The 26,169-nt window shown below is 35.7% G+C and overlaps 1 protein-coding gene across 9 annotated transcripts in view; it reads left to right on the top strand.

Annotated features, from left to right (window-relative positions):
• The window catches only part of Rps6ka3 (ribosomal protein S6 kinase A3), a 106,092-nt gene that overhangs the window by 58,752 nt on the left and 21,171 nt on the right, over nt 1-26,169 (top strand). For all 9 annotated transcript variants that reach the window (NM_001192004.3, XM_063280249.1, XM_017602129.3 and 6 more), the window contains 14 exons: nt 1,651-1,732; nt 7,478-7,558; nt 8,198-8,277; nt 8,827-8,933; nt 11,026-11,063; nt 11,254-11,396; nt 12,246-12,316; nt 16,070-16,158; nt 16,301-16,365; nt 16,517-16,619; nt 17,279-17,403; nt 19,613-19,738; nt 22,449-22,538; nt 24,235-24,393. In NM_001192004.3, coding sequence (NP_001178933.1) covers nt 1,651-1,732; nt 7,478-7,558; nt 8,198-8,277; nt 8,827-8,933; nt 11,026-11,063; nt 11,254-11,396; nt 12,246-12,316; nt 16,070-16,158; nt 16,301-16,365; nt 16,517-16,619; nt 17,279-17,403; nt 19,613-19,738; nt 22,449-22,538; nt 24,235-24,393 — 1,359 coding nt within the window. The remainder of the gene's footprint in view (nt 1-1,650; nt 1,733-7,477; nt 7,559-8,197; nt 8,278-8,826; nt 8,934-11,025; nt 11,064-11,253; nt 11,397-12,245; nt 12,317-16,069; nt 16,159-16,300; nt 16,366-16,516; nt 16,620-17,278; nt 17,404-19,612; nt 19,739-22,448; nt 22,539-24,234; nt 24,394-26,169) is intronic.

Below are 26,169 nucleotides of genomic sequence, written 5' to 3'. Positions count from 1 at the left end.
AAAAGACCCAGTGTGGCCCTGTGCATCTGTGACCAGAGCACTCTAAAGGGCAGAAACAGGAAAGTCACTAGGGCTTGCTGGCTTCTGTCTCAGAGGAATTAAGTGGAGAATGATAGAACAGGACACCCAGCATCCTTCTCTATCATGTACACACACACACACACACACACACACACACACACACACACACACACACACACACACACACACACAGTCATTCTCTCTCTCTCTCTCTCTCAATTTCAGGTCTATTTAGAGGTCTCTTTAATGCTTAGTGGAAAAGGTCAAGAATGTAATATGATGCATTGATAATGTTTGAATCAACCATATTATAGCATAAATATAAGTTATTTAAAATACATTTTATGGGTTGGAGAGATGGTTCAGGGCTTAAGAGCACTGACTGCTCTTCCAGAGGTCCTGAGTTCAGTTCCCAGCAACCACATGGTGTCTCACAACCACTGTGATGGGATCCGATGCCCTCTTTTGGTGTGTCCGAAGACAGCTATGGTGTACTCACATACATAAAATAAATAAATAAATCTTTTTTAAAAAGTCTCTTAAAGCAGATCTTACTTATTTTGCCTAAACTCCACACTTTTTTCAAAATATCTTCAAATATACAGAAATTGAAAATGCTAAATAATGATTCTAGGCCTCATTCATATTTTAATGTATATGATTTGCTGGGTTAAAAGGTGAAAATGTAGTATTTTATTAAATATTTATATGTTTCATTAGCAATGTTTTAAATTACGCTCTCTAGCGTTGACATAGATGTGTGTATACTTTTTATAGACAGAAAAGACTCTGTATCTGTAAATAATTGTGTCAACAGAAGTTGGTCACAATATGCCTCAGTGTAAGAATTTTGATAGGGGCAACTCAGAAGGGCCCGCTCCTCCCTGAGGATTCATAGACAGTTGATGTTTGCTCAGGAAGGGAAGTAAATTCTGTTTCATAGTATAGCCACTGGTAAGTTGTCTATGCTCCCATGAGCAACCCTAATAAAACTTATTGGCTCATCATAAAAAAAAAAGACATGAAAATAGATACCTTAGGAAGGGGGTGATGGTAAGAAGGTAGTGGAGAAGGTGAATACAATTTTAAAAAACCTAAAGAAGCAAGAAATTGTGATGTGGGACTGGGACTATAGCTCAGAAGTAGAGTGTTTGCCTAGTTTGAATGGGACCTTAAGTTACAACCCTGGCACCCAGAAAAACTGAGGGACTCAGAAGAATTTTGTCGGGATAAAGCAGAGCCAACATTTACTGCAGTAGAGTTTGAGTGTGTGGAGTTATTCTCTAGCTGCTATGTAGTTGAGTTTTTGTCTTCCTCTGTATCGTACATGCTCCTTGGAAATGGGCAAACAACAAAATGTAAAGAAGAAACTATCCACTTACATTGAGATATCAATCTATAACTACTGTTTGAAACCAGTATTTTGGACAAAACACATCTATAATATAGGGAGAGAGAGAGATCTATAATATAGGGAGAGAGAGAGAGAGAGAGAGAGAGAGAGAGAGAGAGAGAGAATGTGTGCATGTGTGTGTGTAAATATATAAATGGGGTCTTGCTGTAATGGGATATGTAAGGAATATGGTTTATAATTCTTTGTAATGTTTATTTTCTGTCGTTTAAATATAGGTTTTCTTAGTTAAAAAAATCTCAGGCTCTGATGCTAGACAACTTTATGCCATGAAGGTATTAAAGAAGGCCACACTGAAAGGTAAGTGCTGCTGCTATGCGCCATGCTTATGGAACCTAAACGACTGAAAGGGCTCCATAGAGCTCACACGACCCTGAGGCTACTTACTAACGTTCTGAATTGGCTCTTGTTAGCAGCTTTAAATTTAGACTGGCTTTCAGTGACTTTTTCCTACTGGACCAAGAGTCATATTACTGTTAAGAGCACGACTTGCCGTGTTGGAAAGAAGGACTGTGAGTTCACCTTGGGCTTTAGGCAAGTAGAGGTAGAAAAGATTACAATTGGGTTTGGTTCATTTTCAAATAATTAGTTGAATGTTTTTTGAAAATGTACTAAATACCTAGATGCAAAATAGCTTTAATTTTTTAGTATTTTCTCATCCTGACCTGTGGTCTCCAAACAAGTTTCTGATTCTGATTTTAAAAAAAAAACATGTAATATAGGATGTGAGTCTACTAGGTAAAGAGACATTTAGAAGAGATAACATAGACTTTAAATACTTCAATCTTCCTTTTACTTACTAGTACTGCTTATTTTGCCACATCTCTAGTTTCAAAATAGTTGAGGTATTCATTCCTAATGCCAGTGAGCAGTATGTCTTAAATATACATGTAATTCATAAATCATTAAAATACCCAAGAAAATTTCTGTATTGATCATTTATTATTTCTGGTGTTCCCAGTCATTCAGTATAGATATAATGCCGAGAAATTTCACCAAGTTCTAGGAAAACAATCATCCTTTGCTTTCCCTTTTTTTTTGTTCTTTTTATTTACAGCAGTGATAAGTTGGAAAAATAATGCAAATACAAATACTAAAATATATATTAAATTCATTACATGTCACAAATATTGAGTTCCTGCTGTTCTGTATGCTAAAGCTAGTAAGTACAACAGTGGGAATTGGAAATAATGGTTTCACAAGTTAATTTTAAATATTTGAGAAACTATTAGTCTAGATTCTAAATCTTATACCATACCAGACTTCATCCTACCTAAATTTCGTAATTATTTAACATAAAAAACATCAGAAGGAGATGTACAAATTTCTACAAGCAAATTGACAATAAAAACTTTAGGGACTGCAGAGAGGACTCAGTGGTTAAGACTAGTAGCTACCCTCGCAGAGGATTTGGGTTCTATTCCCACCACCCACGTGGTGGCTCACAAAGTATTGTAACTCCAGTCCTAGGAGATCTGATAACCTTTCTATTTCTTAGATATCAGGCGTACATGTGGTACCCAGACAGACATACAAAATTTTGCTGTGCACATAGATATTTTTAATTAACCTTTCATATAATATAAAATAGTCTGAATAGGGAACAGAAAAAAAAACTAGGCCTCAAATATTATATTAATATATGAAGTTGAGGTACTAGGGTGATAGATTAGTTTGTAAGCACTTACTGGGAAAGTATAAGGACCCAAGTTCGGATTCCAGCACCTACACAGAAGCCCAATATGACCACATACATGCCCTGTAACCTTAGCAGTCGGGACAGAGACTGTACAATGTCTTGTTCTTTAGGTGGTTCAGGGAAAGTTCCCGTTTTAAGATAACATGGCAGAGAATGGTAGAGCAGGACACCTGACATCCTCCTCTGGCCTACAAGCATGCATAAGCACACACACAAACAAACACACGCACATGCACACATACACACATGCACCCATACACATGTATGTGCATGTAGCACACATATATATCATATATATACACACTCTTACATAGAAAAAAGTACAAATGCAGAGTTGTCTAAGATGCTCCTACTTGCTAAATCTGGGAAAGTTTGACCACTACAATAATTAATAATAGTAATAGTTTATAGCTTATTAAAGAATAATCTGTAGTTAATCCCTAAACTAATGAAGAAAGGAAATCTCTTGCAGTAAAATTGCAGTTCGTAAATGGAAAACTAATGGGAAAGATAGTTTATAAGACATACTATTACAACCTATGTAAAAGACTTTGAGTAAAGGTTACTAAGGAAGATAAATCTTTTAAGGAGGGGTTAGGGAAAGGGTTCAGGGATTAAACATGCTGGATGCACTTCCACAGGACCCAGGTTCAATTACCACAGAGTCTACTGTCCACGTCTGACCTTTGTAGGCACTAAGCACAAACAAGCGATGCAGAGAAGAACAAGCAGGCAAAAGACCTATATACATTAAAAAACAATAAAATAATATTTTTAAATCTTTGGGGAAACAACTTAATGACTTAAAATAGAATACATATTAAATAATATGCATATTTAAATGCATACTGAATAATAATGAGTTATTTCATATGATGGCAGCATCATTAGAAAGCAGTTTTGAAATAAGTACAGTTGTTACTAATGCTGCTGAATTAACCTAAGGAAATAGTATCACAAAATGAGTTTCTGCACTTGAAAATATTCACAGAAAGATTCATAGTTATAGATATTAAAAATGAATGTTTGGAAAATTGTAGTATCATGCTTAATAGAAGATATGATTAAAATAAATGTTGGAAGAGCTCTGCTCACTTCTAGTAGCTATAAGACAACTCAACCACTGTCTGTAACTCTAGTTCCAAGGGATTCGATTGCCCTCTTCTGGCCTCCACAAGAACTGCATGAATCTGGGACAGGCATTCAGACAAAGCACACACACACACACACACACACACACACACACACACACACACACACACACACACACACACACACACACCAAAAAAATGTTTGCTATTTCTTTGTATGTAAGCAACTTTTCCTCTCCAAAAGTCTGTAGATAAAATCTTTATCCCTGTGTCTTGACTTTATCCCTGTGTCTTGAAATTTATGGAGTACTATCTTCGATGTGTAGTGTAAAATTTCATCATACTATATGTGGGATGTTTCCTTTGAAACTAGGAACTAATATTTCCCAGTTGTATGAAAGTTTTTTGTTATGTATTCTTTATTTTGTAACACTTAGTCTATGTGAATGTTGTGCTTCCTGGGTGGTTTCCTAAGTTTTATTATTTTCATCCTTTCTGGAGTTTTGGCTTTTGTTTTGTTTTGATATTTAATTTTATCTTTTCTAGGAAACTTCAAGCAAAACTTATGTTAATAATTGCTCCAAAAAAACAAAATTAATGATGTTGGTAATTCAGAGATGCCAAAGAGAATCCATAAAGTACTTTTAAGTGAAACGTTAACATGAGAACACATTCAAAGAACTTTATTGTTTTGATCTTTTGCTGTGTCTAATGTGTAAATTGGATTTTTTTTCATAGATCTGTATCTGTTAGGGTTGGTATTTTATTGATTATAGGTATTCATGAAGAGTCTCAAAATTTAAACAAAATATGATAACCATAATTCTAGATTATAGGATGATTTTTTTATATAAAGAAGGGGAACCAGGTTAGTGCTACTATAGTTGTGTGTGACAAAACAAAGGAATTTGTTGATGATACATACAAAGCTCACTCCATGACCAAGGTAACTCGTAAGCTGTAGTTCTTCATTCCTAAATGAGTCTTCTTTTGTTGAGCATGGGGGTGCCTTCCTGTAATTCCAGACCTCAGGAGGTAGAGGAAAGTATCTCCAGTTCAAGGCTACCACAGGCTACATAATATAACCTTGACTAAAAAGGAGGAAAACAAAAAGCTTTTCCTTGTGGAAGAAGAATGGAAAGGGTGCATACTATGCATATGTTGGTCTTACTACTCATTAGGCAGAGGAGTGGTATTTAAATGATTATGAACTTTGTTTACTCTAAGAGCTAGAATTTTAGAATTAAACTTTAATGGGAGCTAATCACAAATGATATAGCCAACCATAATTAAAGGAAAAAGACTTAGACCAGGCTAGAATAGAATTATCAACCAGCCATTATGATAAGGTTCGTTCACATAAAAATAAACAGGATGTTAGATACAATATGGATGACAAGATAGTGAATCATAGATTGATAATTAATTTGATACACTAGCTGAATGTTTCAATTAAAAGGCAGACCTGCATAGCCAACAAGAGGAATTGATTCCTATACCTGACTCACTAATTTCGGTTGGGTGGAAGATAGGATGGAGAAAGCAATGATTATTGTTGTTGTTGTTGTTGTTGTTGTTGTTGTTGTTGTTGTTGTTGTTATTACATGTTTATTTCATGTGTGTGATGGGGGCTGGCCCAGGAGTCAAGTGCAGAAGTCAGAGGATGACTTGCTAGAGTTGGTTCTCTCCATCCACTGTATGGTTCCCAGTAATCAAAGGGAGGTTGTCAGGCTTAGCAGTAAGCACCTTTGCCCACTAAGCCATCTCTACCTGGCTCACATTGTTTGTTTTTCCCCAGGAATCTTATAGCTGTTTTTTTTAATTATCTCTGATTCCATTAAATTGAGAATAAAACTAACTTAAGTTTCATCTTGCCTCCCCCACCCCATCTTTCTTTTTTGTCTAAATCAGTAACATAAATGTTGAAAGTTTTTGTTGTTTTGATTTGGTTTGGTTTTTTGAGACAAGAGTCTGGTGTAACCCAAGCTGGTCACCACAGAACTGAAAGTAACTTTGAACACCTAATGCTTCTGCCCCCACCTCTGAAATACCATGATTACAGACACATACCACTATATCTGACTTTCATAATGTTTTCTGATCATTTATTAAGTTCTCACCCCTCCCCCTATATTCTGAGCCCTTGGATGTACTTCTTGCTCCAATGCCTAGCTTATAGGCTTTGCTCAGGAAATGTTTGTTTCTGGAAAAGAGTTTTGCCACAAACTCAAATTCTTCCCAACATTTCAATTTATCATGAATCTGAGTCTTCCTTGAGTTAGCTCCCCTGTAGTGAACCTCTGTTTCCACACTGATGTAGCTCCTTTCAAGACACCATTTTACACTTTCATGTCTATCAGGTGTCAGTACTCATCTATACTTGGTCTCTTTTAGAACTCATCCACTGGGGGAGTCTTAAAGCTTGTATCCTAACCATGCCTCTTCTAGACTTATAGTCTTCCTATACAAGTAAAACTGATCTTGCTTTTCTCTGAAGTCCTGTAATACTTACCATTGGTAATAAACTTCTCCTTAATCATATTCACACTACTGCTTTTTGATATAATGATAGCGGCCATTAAATACCTCTTACACACTAGGCTTTGGTTATTAACTTTACCCAAGTGATCACAAATTCTTCAAGAGAACAATCAAATTACCCAGTTTTATACCTGAAAGATAACTGATGTTCCAGAGAGTTTAAATAAGTAACTGACTCATGAGAATCCATATCTTTCTAATTTAAAAAAGAAAAAGAAAACTTTGGTCTTTTACCTGTACAATATTTCTAATTTACCCTTCCTCCCTTTTTTTCTCCCTCCCTCAAAATAGACCTCTTTTATATACCACATTTTATCAATCAAACATTTATTGAGGTGATAGGGTTAGTAGAAGTACTGAAACTTAATTCAGGTTTTTGTTTTAATATTTCATAAAATGTCTTATTTTTAAAGAAATCTTGTGCTTTCTTTTTAACCATTTTCCACAACTCCCACTAAAATGCTTCTAAACCCAATACCTAATATGTCTTAATATATTTTTAACTTAAAGTATAGAGTTTTTAAATACACGGTTGATTTTGATTATGTAATATAGTAAAAGTTATTTTTACAGATTTTAAAAATTCAGCAGCAATAAAAATTCATGTTTTATGCACATAAGAAAATTTGAATTTAAAATGGGATCTAAAAATAATTTATTTTAATATTATCTTTAAAAATACTTATATTGTATCATGTGTGCAATCTTTTCTAGTTCGAGACCGTGTTCGGACAAAAATGGAACGTGATATCTTGGTAGAAGTCAATCATCCTTTCATTGTCAAATTGCATTATGGTAAGTTCTGAACCACCTCTCTCTCGTCCCTTTCCCTTGATTCTCTCACCCTCTGAGTATATTCAGATGTACTGAAATATAGATATATAACACTGCAGCAGAATTTTATATTCCTTTTATGTCGGCCCAAACTGAAGATAAGAAAGAGGTCCAGTATCAGCATCCTAAAAATGCTACCACCGACCTTTCTCTGAAAGCCCAGTGTTACTTCTCAGTGGTCAAAGGGTAAAATCCATATACTAGATTGAAAATAACCAACCCATGCTGTGGCATAGTTTTGTATTTTAGTTCATGGTTAAAGAAATCTTTCTGAATAAATAAAACAATAGAAAAAGAAAAAAAGAAATCTTTCCATCATGAGTTTTTCTTACAGATAACATCTTTAAAGTGGTAGCATTCTTGAGGGATTCTTGCCTGTAGAAAACTTTGGTCCATATAAAGACACTGTATTTGACATTTTCTCATGGAAATGATGAGAATCAATATTTTCTTCTGGGTAGAACTAAGCATGTAGAAATAAGCTCAGATTTCTGGTATCACTCACTCGCTAAAAATATTTACTTGTGAATGAATTGACTTAATATAAGCCACAAAATTAAACTACAATGATTTAAACAGAAATTGTGTTTCTTCATTCAGCTTTTCAAACTGAAGGGAAGTTGTATCTTATTTTGGATTTTCTCAGGGGAGGAGATTTGTTTACACGCTTATCCAAAGAGGTATATAATTGTCTATTTTTAAATTTATTTCTACTCATTCTATTTCAATTAAAACTTTGTTGTTTCAATATTGCATGTGTCATAATTTCTCTTGTAGCACAAAATTCTTTCATTCAAGAAACTGAGTCAGAAAGAATTCTTTCCCTATCTCTTGAATTTATACTGAAAGCAGTGCTTTACATGAAAAACTTAACCTTGACTCTGCTGCTTTCATGTTTTTCAGGATTGATAATACAGCGATAACTGTCTTTAATCATTGGTACTGTCAATTCAGCATTTATTCTCAAATTTGTTATTCATTTCTAAAATGTTAATATGCTAAAAAAAATTTTGGCTACAGGAGGACATAGTTAACATTTAGCATATGACTATACTTCACTGATTAAATTGTTTTTCAAATTTCTTTTATGAGTAAATTATAACCAAATCTATATCTGATTAATGTATTTACAAATTGTTTGAATAGTTAAAGTCTTATGTATGTAGAACCTTACATAAAAATCATAAACTTTAAAAGAAAATAAAGTTAGAAATATTATTTTGTTTTAGGTGATGTTCACAGAGGAAGATGTCAAATTCTACTTGGCTGAACTTGCACTTGCTTTAGACCATCTGCATAGCCTGGGAATAATCTATAGAGACTTAAAACCAGAAAAGTAAGGAGCCATGCTATTAAGTTGAATTCAATGTGATACAGTTGTAAAGGAGGTCATAAAATGTAGTAATAACTTCATAGATCCCACAGCACTTCATTATAGTACTGTGCTTTGCAAGTCTGCTAACACTGTATGATCTTAAACTTTTAAACTATTACTAAACAACTCTATTAACCGATTTTAATTTACTTTGTTTGTTTTGAGACAGGGTCCAACTCTATACCCTTGGCTGTCCTGGAATTCAGTAGACCAGGCTGGCCTCGAACTCAGACCTCTGCCTATCTTGCCTCCTTGGTGTTGGGATTAAAGGAGTGCACTATCACTGCCCAGCTTTCCCGATTTTCATTTACATTCTTTGATCTTTAATGAGCTTAAAGTCTATTGGTTGGCAGTTTGTACTTATGGATTTTCTATTCACAGCTTCAACTTTTTTTTGAACGTCATTTTTCTCATTGACTTAAAAGAAAATTTTATAAATTAAAAAGGGTTTTAAATTACCTTCAATTCTTTATTTTGTGTGGGCATGCACATACACAGTGGTGAACATGTGGAAATCGGAGGACAACCAACAACAATTAGTTTTCCCTTCTACCATGCATGTCCGGAGGATTAAGGTCACATCGGTGGCAAGTACCTCTAACCACTGAGTCCAGTTGCCAGCTCCAAACTAAGAATTCTAGACATTTGTCCAGGAACAGTTGAACATTCACATGCATAGTCACGTCTCTTAGGAAAACTGAGGCAGGAGTTTCTAGATCTGATGCCAGTCTAGAAATGTATTGAGATCCTCATCACAAAAAAGGAATAAAAGAACTTTAACTGTTTCATATATATTACAAATCTTTTCATTATAAATGTATTTACATTGTTGTAATCTATACACATTTTTTCCCTCATTGGACCAACTAATCTTTTGTAGTTTCTCTCAAGATTTTATTAGTAGGAGAATTTTTCCCAATCTCATGATGATATTTTTCTTCTAATTGTCCTGTTTCTTTCTTTTACTTAGCTTTGTGAAGAATGGTATAAAGCTAAACCTTTCTCAAATGCTGTTTATTGAAAATTTCTTCTTAGCCAGGCCTGGTGATGCATGCCTTTATTCCCAGCACTTGGGAGACAGAATTGGGTGGATCTTTGGGGTCAACCTGGTCTACATAGAAAGTTCTAGGGCAATCAGGACTACATAGAGAGACCTCTGTCTCAAAGAAAAAGAAAAAGAAATTCTATTCTTAAGTTTTCAATTTTTTAAATGTGAATTTAGCAACTTTCCACAGTTCTTATAGTGGCATTCATCAAGAAGCTGATATTTCATATAATATGCATACAGGATTTGTTTTGTTTTTCTTTTTCCAATATATAAAGAATAATTTTAAACAGCTTTTGTGAAGTGAGAGCCACGTGTCATTTAATTCATCCATTATAACTTTGTAAGTTAGCCAAGCACATTTGTACATACCTGTACACCTAGGACTCAGAAAATAAAGTGAGAAAATCACTTGAGTCCAACTGTTCATGACCTGCCTGTATGACATAGCCAAGATTCATCTCAAAAAATAAAGCATCTTTAACTGGGAGTTGACTCAGCAGTTAAAAGTACTTGGAGTTCTTATAGAAGACCTGGACTTGATTCCCAGCACCCACCCGGAGGCTCACAACCATCTGTAACTCCAGTCCCAGAGGATCCAGTGGACTAGTCTAGTCTCCATGTGCACCAGGCATGTACATGGTGCACATACACAGATGCAAGCAAAATACTCATATACATAAAATAATAAAATAAATAAATCTGTAATCCCAGCACTTGGCAGGTTGAACGCAAGTGAGATATTGATACTGTCTCAAAAAAAGAGAGTCTAGATTGAAATGTACTTCATATCCAGTATGTATGGACAAGAAGATTTAGGCAGAAAAACATTAAAGCACCTTGAAAAAGTATAGCTTGTTTAATTGTTTTCTTAATCGTTACTCATGGCCAAAAGCAACTATTCAGAGTGAATATGGTCAGCTGACAGTTGAGTCATTTCCATTTCAGTTTCTGTATGTCTTTGTGTAGAGTGCTTTAAAGACATTTTCTGACTTTCTTTTCTTGCAGCATACTTCTTGATGAAGAAGGTCACATCAAGTTAACTGGTAAAAATCTTCATTTTATTAAAATATTCTCTCCGATATTTCCTTTAAGGTTGATTATGACCAGAGTTTTGACTAGCAACTATTAAATTTTAAGTTAGCATTTCTAAATATAAATAAGTATTGGAATTAGGAGTTTAAATTTTATGTAAAATACTTTGAGTATTTATTAATTCAAAGTTGATTTTGGCAGATTTTGGCTTAAGTAAGGAATCTATTGACCACGAGAAGAAGGCATATTCCTTTTGTGGCACTGTGGAATACATGGCTCCAGAAGTAGTTAATCGTAGAGGTCATACTCAAAGTGCTGACTGGTGGTCTTTTGGTGTGTTGATGGTAAGATTTGAATTTCTGATTTTTAGAGGGTGGAAATTGTTATTTTGTTCTTTTAAATGAGATCTGGCAGGGTATATTATGAGGGGGGGGTGGAAGTACTTCGGTTTTCAGTATTTTCTACTATAAACCCTAAATAACCAAATCAAATGATTGTCTGAAGGGTAGGACTAGGGAACATATTGGTTGCTCCTATCTCATCCTAATTCAAAAAGTCCCAAAATAGATTTCCTTTGCTTCTCTTTTGACATATGTGTCCAACTTGCAGTCCATGGGCTGCATGTACCCCAGAATATGTATGAATACAGCCCAATACAAAATCATTAACTTACCTAAAACATTATGAGAATAGGGTTTGGGAGGTGTTACTTATTGACTTGATTTTGTGTTTCTCAAAGCATGAGCTTTATAAATGACAACACTGTGTCACAGTGTCATCAGGTTAGACAAACCTGAAGGCAGTAATAATGTTTATTCTGTGTAAAAGCCTCTTAGCCTTCTAAAAGCCTAATAGAAATCAGCAGTCTGTTAAACTAGTCACATATTTACATTTTTCAAATACCATTTAAAATATGGTTGATTTCTGCAGAATTGTATAGTTATTTGTTTTGTGAATTATCAAAAAGTTGGATAGAAACTTAATGCTTATTTTAAAAACAAATAATGTTTATTGTAAAAAACTATATTTAATGTATTTGGTACAGTTGGCATATTCAGTAACACTATAATAGAATGATTTTATGCAGTTTTAAACAAAAGAAAGAAGAAAATGTCTTTCTATATATAACTATTTTAACCTCTGGTCTTGAAACTTTATACTTCTTGGCTAATACCTGTTTTACCTTTCTGTAGTTTGAAATGCTCACTGGTACACTACCTTTCCAAGGAAAAGATCGTAAAGAAACAATGACTATGATTCTTAAGTAAGTACTCCTAAATGATGTTTTGGTGAGGTTTTAAAATTCAAACCAAAGATAATAAATATATATTAATTAATAATTAATATACATATGCCTTTGTCTGCTTACCCTACTCCTAGGCATGTACTTAATGTTTATGTGACAGTGTACTCAAAATATAAATGTAAAGATGTTCAGAACAATGTTATTGGTAATAGTGGACATTGTACTAGCAATAATAGAGCAGATTATGATAATATTCATCCAGTTGAGTCTGTTACAGTCCTCTGTGTTGTATTTCCTTATCCAGTATTATACAAGTATAAAATGATAGGTTTTTGTTTGTATTTTGAGACAAAGTCTCACTGTGCCACCCAGTCTAGTCATGAATTCATGATTGTTCAGTCTGCTCCTCCTCAGTACTGATATCTACATACATGTACCACTATGCCTGACTAAAACAAGGCAGGCTCAGTCCTTTGTATGAACATAGTATGCCATATAGCAAAGAGAATGGACGCGCCATAATTGTATGCAAGAATTTGGATGTCTTACAAGAAAGTTGAATAAATAAGATTTAGAACCAAAAAATTCAATCCTATGATTCTATTTATAAAGCTGACAAAGTAGCAAAACGAAAGCATAATTTAAGGTTTTTAATCAAATGGTAAAAGTAGAGACAAAACAAGAAAAATTTGACTATGTTAGATGCTAGTTTCTGGCAATGCTATCATTCTTGGCCAGACGGCTATTTATTGAGCTGTGTACTTTGGGTGAGCACTTGTTTGTTTTGACAGGTTTTTGACATGGTATTCTGCACAATAAAAAGGTTAAAAGTTACATATTGCATAAATGAGTGTTCACTGAACTCACACTATCAAAATTTCATTGCGTATCCTACAGTTTCAACTAGCCCTCTCTCTAGTGTCTAAAAAAAAAAAGGCCAAGCCCTTTCTTTGACCTGGCTTTCCTTTCAAGTCACTGCTTCATCTTTTTTCATCCTTTCAACAAAGCCTCTTTTTTGGGGATTTTTGTTATCATTTTTCAGCTTCTTTTACTCCACAGCCTATTCGTTCATACATACCTAGCACTTGACAAAAACTGGTCTTCGTTTCACTGTGATTGACCTTCTAGTGGCTAAGTCGTGACAGGTTGTCAGAAGTGAATCCTTTTGTTCACTCATATGAACTCAACAAGTAATAGAGTAGGTACTTGCTACAATACTGGGAGTGCAGAATGAACAATACTGAAAAGGTCTTCAGTGTCTCGTACCTTCTGTTCTTGTGGAGAATAGAATTGATGCTTAAATAAAGATAATGTCCGCTGCTGTGCAGTATTATCTTAGGGTGGACTTATTATGTTAGTGACCAGTGTGAAGGAAAAATAAGGAGTTCTTTTAAAAGATAGGATTAAGGAAAGTTTCTCCAGGGAGTATATGACACTATTCCAACCTTTCCTTCAGTAAACATTTCTTTGTATCCTATTTTCCAAACTAGAAACCTGTCTTCTTCCTTCCTTCATGTCCAGATGTTCTGATTTTATCTTAGAATCATTTCATTGTTCTAGATCTTCCTCTGCAGTGCATTGCTCACAGTATTCAAGTCATGGGAAAATATCTCACACTCTTGATCCACACTCCTAAGTATACCCTCTTTCCATCCCAGATTGTTCTCTGCTGTCCTAGGAGTTATCATCTTGAAATAAGTGATGCTAGACCACCTTTTCAAGACTGCTGTCATACCTTAGTTACTGAATACAACAGTGCTTTTCCGGTTTTTCTCAAACGTGCCCTGATTCTATAATAAATAGTAACCCTCTCAAAAGGGTGTGCTAGAGTTAGATATTTAGAAAATGACTTATTTATTTTGGATTTCTTAGCCTTTTTAAATTTTAGATCCCAATCCCTGCCCTTTCCCAATTCCTCCCTCACAGAGTCCTTCCCCCATCACCCCCCCTTCTCTGAGAGGGTCCCCCCCTCCGGTATCTACCCAACCTGATGCATCAAGTCTCTGTAGGGTTAGGCACATCCTCTCCCATTTAGGCCAAACAAGGCAGCCCAGCTAGAATAATGTACAGGCAACAGCTTTAGGGACAGTCCCCACTCTAATTGTTGGGTGACCCACATGGAGACTGAGCTACACATCTGCTACATATGTGCCAGGGAGCTTCAGCCTAGTGTATGTTCTTTGGTTGGTGGCTCAGTCTCTGGGAGCTCCCAGGGGTTCAGGTTAATTGACACTGTTGGTCTTCCTGTGGGGTTACCATCCCCTTTAGTTCCTTCAATCCCTCCCCTAACGCTTCCATAGGTGTCCAGTGGTTGGCTGGGAGTATCTATATCTGTCTCAGTCAACAGCTGGTAGAGCCTCTCAGAGGGCAGCCATACCAGGCTCCTGTCTGCAAGTATAACAGAGTATCAGTAATTTCAGAGATTGGTGCTTGCCCATGGGATGGATGGGTCTCAAGTTGGGCCGTTATTAGTTAGCCATTCCTTCAGTCTTTGCTCTTTTTCCCTGTATTTCCTTTAGGCAGACAAATTTTGAGTTGAAAGTTCTGTGGGTGGTTTGCTGTCTTTATCCCTCCACTGGAGGTCCTGTCTGGCTACATGAGATAGCCTCTTCAGGTTCCATGTCCCTACTGTTGGCCATCTCGGCTACGGTCACCTGCACTGACTTCTGGAAGCCTACCCCATTCCAGCTCTCTGGGACTTCTAGAGATTAATCCCCACCCCCAACTCTGGACAGCTGCAGATTTCCATTCATTCTCCTGGCCCTCTGACCATCTCGCTTGTTTCTCCCCACAACTCATCCTGACCCACCAATTCCCTCCCCATCCACTGTCCCACCCAGTTCCCTCCCTTGCTCTGCCTTGTATGACTATTTTATTCCCCGTTCTATAGTAAATCACAATCCATAAACTCACTGGGTTATAGAATGTTCTTTAATGTTGTCACCAAGCATCTAGGGAGGATGTGATTTACTAACATTTTGGGCAGCACTAGCCTAGTGAGTGACTTTAAACTAAATTTAACCTTTAAATTAATTTGAAGGAGGTCTAGAGGCTTGGCTGACTGATAGCACTTGTACTTGCAGAGGACCCATATCTGATTCCTGACCTCCACATGGCAGGGCTCAACCACTTGTTACTCTAGTTCCAGGGAATCTGATGCCCAATTCTGCTTCCTTGGTCACTACCTGCACATGGAATACAGACATGCATTCAGACAAAACAGTCACACACATAACAGTTTTAATTTTTTTTAAATTACTTGCAAGTCCTTCACCATGTCCCATGTTAAAGCCTTTGCTTATGAAGAAGTGCTAACAGGCAGAAGATGAACCACCGTAACTAAGTCTCAGATGACCTTATTCTCATAGTATTGATTTTGTATAAAATACGTTTATTCAAAAGCCTATACATGAATGTTTGTAGCAGATTCAGTCATCCAAACTATGAACACAATTCAAGTATCCTTCAAAAGGTAAATAGATAAATAAACTAGTATATCCATTAAAACTATATAAACATATAAGTGCAAATAAAACTGGAGCCATCTGAATGAGATCAGTAGATTATCTCAGAGTCAGTGCCCCAGTTATTATACTGCATTACAATTCTCTTAGACACTGCCATTGTAGGAACTGCAGAATGATACACAGATCGCTATTATCTCTCATAACTTAGGATGAATCTATACATTTTTTCAAAAGAAAATGTTTAATGTTTAAAGATGAAAAATGCCTCCAAAAGTTAAATGTTCTTACATGGATTTATATTTAGAGCCAAACTCGGGATGCCACAGTTTCTGAGTCCTGAAGCCCAGAGTCTTTTACGAATGCTTTTCAAACGGAATCCTGCAAACAGATTAGGTAAAGACATTGAATTAATTTGTTTCCTTAAAGCAGATATTTATTTTATATACTTAGAGAATTAATCTAAAGCAAAGATTGTGAACAATATCTGTACATTTGTTCTCAAAAAATCAAACTACTACCAATCAATTTTGGATAGGTGCCGGACCAGATGGAGTTGAAGAAATTAAAAGACATTCATTTTTCTCAACAATAGACTGGAATGTAAGTATAGTCTGAAGACACACTTGAGGGAATTGAGGGAGCAATTCCAAGGTTCTCAGTATTATTTTAAATAAAAAGAAAAGTTTGAACTCCTTTTTTTTTTTTGTAAAGCTAACCCAACCCATATGTAAGTCTTTCTTGTTTCCACCAGAAACTATACAGAAGAGAGATTCACCCACCTTTTAAGCCTGCAACTGGCAGACCTGAAGATACATTTTATTTTGATCCTGAGTTTACTGCAAAAACTCCCAAAGGTAAAGAAAAAACATAAAAACTCAAATATAAGACAATGGCTGTCTCTGCTTCAATGGCTCTCTGTTTCTGCTTCAATCAAAAAGTCTTTTCCTTGAGTCACCTAAATTTGCTGTATATCAACTTTACATCCCGACTCCCAGGAAAAATGAGAAGCCATAGTACTGATAGATCATTGCGCAGGGCTGTGATATCCAGTATGACAGTCACTTATGGATGATTGAGTTTAATTAAAATTCAGTTTCTTAATCATAGTAAGTATATTTCAAATATTCAGGAACTATATGTGGTTACTTAACCATATTGGACAGCACAGATCAAGAAATTTTTCCTTATTCTAAGAAGGTGAATGTTATGATACTAATTTCAAATACTATTAAACCAATAATTCACTGATTTATTATGTTCTTCAAACATTAACTATTTTCTAGGCTGTGAGACTAAATTAGTAGGCTGATAATTGCAGTAAGTAATCAGGACAGACGTAATACACTGCTCACTGAATTATCTTGCATAGCAACAGGTATGTAGGTATGTGTTTATACTTATAAACATACTAGGTAACTGAGAACGCCAGAATAAGTAAGAAAGTTCAGAATGTCAACAATTTTCCCTTGAATGCCATCTGAAGACTGCTCTTAGTAATTCCTATTCTTTTTAGATTCACCTGGCATTCCACCTAGTGCTAACGCACATCAGCTTTTTCGGGGGTTTAGTTTTGTTGCTATTACCTCAGATGACGAAAGCCAAGCTATGCAGACAGTTGGTGTGCATTCAATTGTTCAGGTAAGTGACACATCAATAACCTAGAATTTGAAATGTTAATATAGATTTTAGTGTATGAATAGTAAGATTAGATTTTATGTATTAACTTTAAGTAAACCCCTTAACATACATTTTTAGATCATTTACATTAGAGAAAGTTCTTTCATAAATCATTGCAAAGGTCACATGAACCAAAATCATGTTTGTGATTTGAAAGTGAAATGCTAAGAGAATTGAGATAAGCATCACTATTTTGTTACCCCCCCATCTTCTACACCTCAAAATGTTTCTTAGGCCTACAATATTTCATCACTTGCCTCTGTCGGGTCGGCTAGTCTGTGAGGTCTGCAAGTTCCATTATACCTGCTTAGGAGACTTTATAAAAAGGAAGAAGACATATGAGGCTTTGTGAACTATTTTCACAATTATTCAACACTGCTGTAGTTGCAAAACAGTAGCCATGGTGCCACACATGTTGTCCCTGGGTATTCCATTTAGGAGGCTGCAGCAGTAGCATCAATTTCAGTGTTAGTGGGGGCTGCAAAGAAAGATCAAGGCCAACCTGGGCTGCTTATCAAGACCAAGTTAAAAAAAATAAAACTCACAAAAAAAATACAGCCATAGATAACTCATATACAAATGGAGATTGTTGGGTGCCAATAAAACTTTATTTATGAAAACAAGTAGTAAATAAACTCAAGGCAGGAACCTGGAGGCAGGAATAAAGTAGAATCTGGCTTGCTTGGACTGCTTTCTCACACAACCCAGGACCACCTACTCAAAAATGACATTGCCCACAGTGGGCTGGGCCCTATCACATCAACCATTCATTAATCAAGAAAATGTCCCACAAACATACCATAGACCAATCTGATGGAGGCATTTTTTTTTTCAGTTGAGGTGTTTGTCAAGTTGACAGAAATAAAATTATCTAGCACAGTACATTTACCCCTTCATATGATCTGACTATCACATCTGAAAAAAAAGTAGGTAAAGGACATAGAAGTAAGTCTGAGTACATGTGTCTGGGAATGGGGTGTTTGCAACAGAAAACTAAGTTGATACATATTGCTAAAGGGGAGAATAAACTATGAAATTTTGTTCTTTTTGTCACAGCATCGTGGGAAGATAATTGTAATTCACCCCTGTGTGATCATTGCCCGTTGAGTACAGTTATTGAGATGTACTATACATCATAAACGTGCCATTACTGTGTCAAAAAGTAAAAATACATTTAAAAGTTTTAATTCATCTTTTACATCATAGGTTTAAATTAGCCTTTTGAAAAAGTAAGAGTTTGTTTGTTTGTTTGTTTGTTTGTTTGTAAAAGTGGTTGGGGAATGAAGGAGTCTCAGGGCTAGATATATTAAAAACAACTTCCTGCTCTTCCGGAGGATTTATTTGATTCTCCTCACGCACACATGGCAGCTCACAACCATGTAACTGTAGCTCCAAGGGATCCTATACCCTCTTCTGGCCTCTATGGGCACTCCCACACTTGTGACCTACAGACACATACACATAAGTTTTATATAGATATAGATATACACATGTATACACATACATATATACATGCATGCATACATACATACATATATATCATAAGTTCAAGCCAATCAAAATCCTAGCATGTAAAAAAAGGAAATAGACATAAAGTCCCATCCCTAGCCAAGAACCTGTTTGCAACTCATGCCTGCTAGGTGAGGGAAAGCTAGGTTTTTCATCAGTAACACTGAGAATATCAACTCTCTAGGACACGAATAGTTGACCATGGAGAGGGTGTGTGTGTGTCTGTGTCTGTGTGTCTGTGTGTGTCTGTGTGTCTGTTTGTGTGTGTGTTCCTGTGCTTTTTTTGGTGTCTTGTTTTCTTTTTGTTTTGGGTTTATTTTTTAAGAGAGAAAAAGAATGTGAAGTTGGGCGGGCGGAGGGGTTCTGGTAGGATTTCAGGAAGAGGAATGAATATGATCAAAGTATATTGTATGAAATTCTCAAAAATAAAAACAAAATGGAAGCATTTCTCTTATTAATATAACCATTTTAAAGGTCCTGTTTCTTGGTTATTAATAGGTACTTGAAGAATATATACTATGAATATTTTTACTCATTTTATTGTTAATACATGTATTAATAGATGACATCATCAATATATGCTGAGTAAAATATTTCCATATTATAAAATGCATAAGACAGAATACAGAACTCTTTATCAACCTATGATTTTTGCTTGTAGCAATTACACAGGAACAGTATTCAGTTTACTGATGGATATGAAGTAAAAGAGGATATTGGTGTTGGCTCATACTCCGTTTGTAAGAGATGTATACATAAAGCCACAAACATGGAGTTTGCCGTGAAGGTAAATATTTTTAGATTTAAAATGCAACTCTGGCAGTCCTAATCATACATATCTTCTAACCCACATGTATTAAGTAGCACGTGACCACAATCCAGCTACTCCAGAGGCAGGAGAATCATGAGTTAGAAGTTAACCTAAGTCAATATAGCAAGACTCTCCCTAAAACAAAATACATTCTTCTCTTTTGGCAAAAGTGCTTTTTGTTATGAAATAAATTGAAGGTAAATTTATATGTCTGTCAGTGATCTTTAAAGATCTTAATGTGGAGTCATGGCTTCCCATGAAGTAAACAGTAAGATAGCTATAGTTAAGCCAGGGAAGTGCCTGTTGATGCCTCATGACTTTTAATAGGATGCCCTGTACTTGTCCCTACTTTATGATCAGAGAGTCAGGGAATTCCTCGCCCATGTGTAAACTTTGTATTATTTCTGCTGTCCATACCTTTCTTTATATCTAAAATGAACCTTTGAACCACTAAAAGAATAAGAATCATGATCATTTTTAGCATCACTAATTTTAATTTTATATAATTTCTTAAGACAAAACTGTCCAAGCCACAAACCTGGGCGTGTAGTTTTGTGATAAAGTTTGAGTTTCAAACCTCTAGCTGTGAATGAACAAGCATTATGTTAAAATTATCTGCCTTTTCACTGTTTATGATAGTAATCTCTCCTTTCCCAGTTCAAGTAATTGAAGTAATGCCTAAAGCTTCCAGCTACCCTTATAACTTTCATAGTAGTTTATGAGTAGCTTATGCTTAGTGAACAAGAGAATAGCAAATTATTACTGTGCCAAACTGGATATAACTGCTTTAAAGAGGCTTTCTATCGGATACAGAACGAGCCATAGAAATGTATTCAACTTGCTGCTCTGCCATTCATTGTTCTATTGAAATCTGGAGTGGCTGGAAATTTCACATTTGTAATATGCAAGGAGAAAGGGGGGTAGTATACTTATTTATAGGCAGTTTAAGAATGTATTTTGTCGGGGCTGGGGATTTAGCTCAGCGGTAGAGCGCTTACCTAGGAAGCGCAAGGCCCTGGGTTCGGTCCCCAGCTCCGAAAAAAAGAACCAAAAAAAAAAAAAAAGAAGAATGTATTTTGTCTCCATAAATACATTAAACATACCCTGAGGGCCCATTTGAGAAAGACTGCTGCCAACATGAGGCCAGCCTGAGCTATGTGGTCATTTTGAGGCTTATCTGGACTATAAAATGAGAATCTGTCTTAAAAACATTTAAAAACTGAAGATGATAAAATAAAATTGAACATAAAGACCACAAAATTTGTTTCAGACTACTCTTTGAGTGAATAAAAGCCAGAATTGAGCAAGTGTGGTAGCACATGCATGGCATCCCAGCCCTTGGGAGTAGAGGCAGGATAATGAAGGGGAGTTAATCCTCAGCTAAAGAGGAACTTGGGGCCAGTCTGTGCACACGAGACCCTGTCTCAGAAAACAAAGCCCAATTGTCTTTACAAAATGTGTTACTTAGGGCTGGAGAGAGAGCTTAGGAGTTAAGAGCACACACTGCTCTTGCAGGAGACCTGGGTTTCTTTCCTAGCACTCACAGACTCTACCTCCAATTCCACGGAATCCAACACCCACTTCTAACTTCTGAGGGCTTCTGCACGCTCATGGTATACACACATAATGTTTTGTAATAAAAAGAAAGCACTTCCAGCAGACCAGGTTTTTTCCTAGAACCTACACAGGCGCTCACAACCATCAGTAACTCAAATTCTAAAGGCTATAGTACCTTTTTTTGGTCTCATTGGACACAAGACATACATGTGGTACAGGGATATACTCATGTAGGCAAAATACTCATACACATAAAATTAAATTTAAAAGTATATATGTATGTATAGTACTTGAAAATATTAAAACATTTTAAAATGTTAAACAACTGACAAATTTTTAAAAGCTACATTATTATTTTAAAGAGCTTTATTCTAGTCAAGTAATTTTTTCAGGGTTGTTTTATAGAGAGCTTTCTACTTAGCTTCAAAAATAAGTTTGTTTACTTAATTTTTTAAAAATTTTTATTAGATATATTTCTTTACTTACATTTCAAATGTTAGTCCCCTTCCAGGTTCCCTGTCCATAAGCCTCCTCCCCCTCCCCCATATGCATATTCCCCCGATACATCCCCCTTATTGCCCTCCCCATATTCCCCTGCATGTTTACTTAATTTTTATAAGTAGCTTACATCCAATGTGATAGTCCATTAGAATACTTAATTAAAGAAGCCAATTCATACAGATGCTAATGCTGGTATTTTAGACACATTTATCTCAAAGTCATCTGTATTGATAGGGAATTAGAAATTAACTGAATTCTCAAATGTTTGAGAAATTAAAAGATGAAAAGAAATGATATGATACCTTGTTATTGGTAGGTTTTCCTGAGGCTTTTGAGTTTTTAGTAAGTCACAACTGTGCTAAAAAAAAAAAAAGAAAAAACTCACCTTGGAGTGACCTGGTAGGAATGTAACCTGGTAGGAATGTGTCACATGGTTAGCTTTACATAGCCTTGCCATCTGTATGGAGACTAGCTTTCTAATTAAATAATCTGGCTAAATAGCTAACTACAAATGACTGATAAGTGATTTGTATGCGCAATAGTTACATATGATGATACCTAAGGTCTATAACTATAAACATTTGAGGTTCATGTTCATAAAATTTTATGTTAAATATCTTCCTTTTAGATTATTGATAAAAGCAAGAGAGACCCAACAGAAGAAATTGAAATTCTTCTTCGTTACGGACAGCATCCAAACATCATTACCCTAAAAGATGTAAGTAGATTATTTAACAAACTCAAATTTGAGGTATTTTTCAATATTTAATATTCTGAATTAGACAGAGACTACTTTGGAATAATCATCCTAGAAAGTAAGTTAGAATGGATGAATGTGGAAATGATTATCTTAAGCAAAGTTTCCAAGACTTTGACCTAGACTTATTTTATTTTAGTGTGTGTGTGTGTGTGTGTGTGTGTGTGTGTGTGTATACAAATAAGACATATAGGTCATGAAACTAGAAAGGTGACCATGAAAGGTGATAAAGATATCTTAAGGGAAGTTTGAGAAGACAACATGAGATCATAAGAGTAGGAAGGAGGGAACCAGCAGGACAGACACAGATTAGAGGGGAATGTAGTGGAAGAAAAGGATTGATTTTAAAAAACAAAAGAGTATGTATGAAAATCCCATGATGAAACTCAATACTTTGTATACTAACATATATATGTACATACACACATACATGTATATGTATAATATACATATATGTGTGTAGATATATGTATAATATATCTACACACACACACACACACACACACATATATATATATATATATATGTATGTATGTATGTATGGTAGATTAAGAACAATATTGTAGGACCTAGGGAGACAGCTCAGTGGTTAAGAGCACTTGTTGCTCTTCCACAGGACCCAAGTCCATTTCCTAGAACCCAGTTCAGGTGGCTTACAACCAATCATCTGTGACTCTAGCTCCAGGGGATCTGATGATTCTGGTCACTACAGACACTAACACTCACATTTACATGCATGTGTGCACATGCACAGAGATAAAAATAAATCTTAAAAATTAATAAAAACAAAACCTTAAAATATGTAATTAATTTTCTAGTTTTGCTCTAAAACCTAGTTTAATATTATTGTTTATAGTATGTGAATTTGAACATAGAAAATGTTAATGTTAATCAAGATTGATTCACTTCTCTGAAGGCTCCCAAACTGTCTTCCCACCTGCCTTCCTCTACAGCAGTTCTCCATATTTCATTACACACGTTCTGGCCATGCTTTATTTGGAATGAAGACTTTTTAAAGCATGCATGCCTTATTTTCTTCAAGTGCTCTTTGAGTGTGTGGATCCTTAAGAGGGAATATCATGGGTTGGGGATTTAGCTCAGCGGTAGGCAAGCGCAAGGCCCTGGGTTCGGTCCCCAGCTCTGGAAAAAAAAAGAAAAAAAAAGAGGGAATATCATTTCCCTTCTTTGCCTGGTTGACTACCAAAGCTAAGATTTCCCTATGGGCTACTTCCTCCCAAGAAGCCTTTCTTGACCATTACCACCTCCAGGGCTCTCCAGATACCTATGTCTCCCATAGCTTTTATTATAACTGAGTATTAACAAAAAAATATCCACTTCCCAGGTAAGTAGTCAGCTCTTTCTTGCTGCTGGTGCTCACATAGGCTCAAAGTCTATTTAGCTAGGGTCAAAACGATTTTCTCAGACTAATTTTTCTTAGATAAAGAATGCCGACTTAGTCACATTAAATATGAAACTATTTACTATAAATGACTTTTTAACCAGAAATCCTGCACTGGTTTTTCACAAGTAAAGTTTTCTTGAATGTACAATTTTTATCTTTCTTTTAATATATTCACTCACCTTTAGTATGTTTAAGTAGTAATTTATGGACATACAAAGCTTCAAATATTTTTTGTTTTGATGTTAAATTTTATAGGTGTATGATGATGGAAAATACGTATACGTAGTAACAGAACTTATGAAAGGAGGTGAATTGCTGGATAAAATTCTTAGACAGAAGTTTTTCTCAGAGCGAGAGGCCAGTGCTGTCCTGTTTACTATAACCAAAACTGTTGAGTATCTTCACACACAAGGGGTAAGTGTTTTATATGCACATATTTGTATGTACATCCTTTTATGTTAATACCCAAACTAAAATTAGAAATTCAAAAATAATAGAAAAACCGTAATGAGCTTCATTATCCTACTGTTCTTCCTTTACACAAATCTTTTTCATTGAATCTGAGGTACTTTAAACTCTTAGCATGCTTATATTCAGCTGTTATGCTTTCCAGGAAAAAGTTAATGAGATCTGCAGATCTGTAAATCATAGCACTCTGTATCCTCGGAAACTAGGCCCACTTCTAATGAAGCAGAAAGGGAGAATGCTGATGTGTGTCTATGTGCACAAGTGAATGGTCTCCTTGTTTCCTCCTGCATATGTATTTTAGTACGTGGAAAAAACACTTATATTTTCAAAAGAATGCAGTCTGTGGAAGAAAGGGAGAAAGGAAAAAAATAAAAATGATGTAAGATGAAGGAGTATCAGGGGGAGTTTTGCTTATTTTTTAACACTTTTTAATTGAGAGAAATACATTTGCGGTATATATCAAAGATTTTTAAACACTTGCATCTCTGTTCTTGGATGTGTGTGCACATGCATATGGATCATAGAGGACAACATCAGTGTCATCCTCAGGAACACTATCTATCTTTCTTGGACCAGGGTCTCTCATTGGCCTGAACCTCACCAATTAATGCTAAATCCACAGCTGATGAGCCCCAGGAATCCCCTTGTCTCCTTTTGCAGCCCTGGAATCGCAAACACACAGCACCATACCTGGCATGTTTATATGGTTTCTGGGGATTGAGCTCAGGCGCTTGAGCTTTCAAGGCAAGCACTTTACCAACTAAAGCCAGTCTCCAGGGCCTTTTGGTTTTGTTATTGCGAATACAAAAAAAAAAAAAAAGACTCCTAAGGAGTTCATTTCAAAGATTTATTTATTTATTGCATGTATGTAAGTATACTATAGCTGTCTTCAGACACACAAGAAGAGGGCATCAGATCCAATTACAGATGGTCACGAGCCAGCATGTGGTTGCTGGGAATTGAACTCAGGACCTCTGGAAGAGCAGTCAATACTCTTAACCGCTGAGCCATCTCTCCAGCCCAAGGATTTCATTTCAGTGCAGTGATCTCATCTTGGTTGTTCATTTCAGACGTGGACTGTTTGTTCATTTGTTTGTTTTTATCCTTAAACCTAACAAATGGAATGAGTTAGGTCTGCAGCTCTCTGGTTGTGGGCTAGTCAAGATTTGCCCAGAACTGTAACTTGAAATTGGTAGAAGATCCAGTAGTTACTGAACAATAAGCTTTGCAGTTATCTTAAGTCTTCTGTGTTATTTTCCCCAAGCCTTATCACTTAGTTAGTAAAATATAATTAATGTTCTGACGTTAGGAACTAAAACTAAGATGATTAAAATATAGACTCCAAATTTGGTGATTGAAAAAGGAATCAGAGGGTTGGGGAGATGGCCTAGAGGTTGAGAGCACTGATTGCTCTTCTAGAGGTCCTGAGTTCAGTTCACAACAACCATATGGTGGCTCACAACCATCTGTAAGGAGATCTAGTGCCCTCTTCTGGTGCGTCTGAATATAGTGACAGTGTACTCATATACATATAATAAATAAGTCTTTAAAAAAAGAAAAGGGAATCCAGTGTAAACTCTCTTTAAAAAGAGAATGGTTTTGTGTGTGTGACATCTTGATTTGTATATCAAATAAATAATATTTTATTTGAGTTTGGATTTGAGTTTTTACTTTTTTTTTTTTTTTGGTTCTTTTTTTTCGGAGCTGGAGACCGAACCCAGG

Source organism: Rattus norvegicus, chromosome X, assembly GCF_036323735.1.
Source record: "Rattus norvegicus strain BN/NHsdMcwi chromosome X, GRCr8, whole genome shotgun sequence".
Classification (NCBI taxonomy): Eukaryota; Metazoa; Chordata; class Mammalia; order Rodentia; family Muridae; genus Rattus; species Rattus norvegicus.
This window is presented reverse-complemented; position numbering and strand designations above follow the sequence as displayed.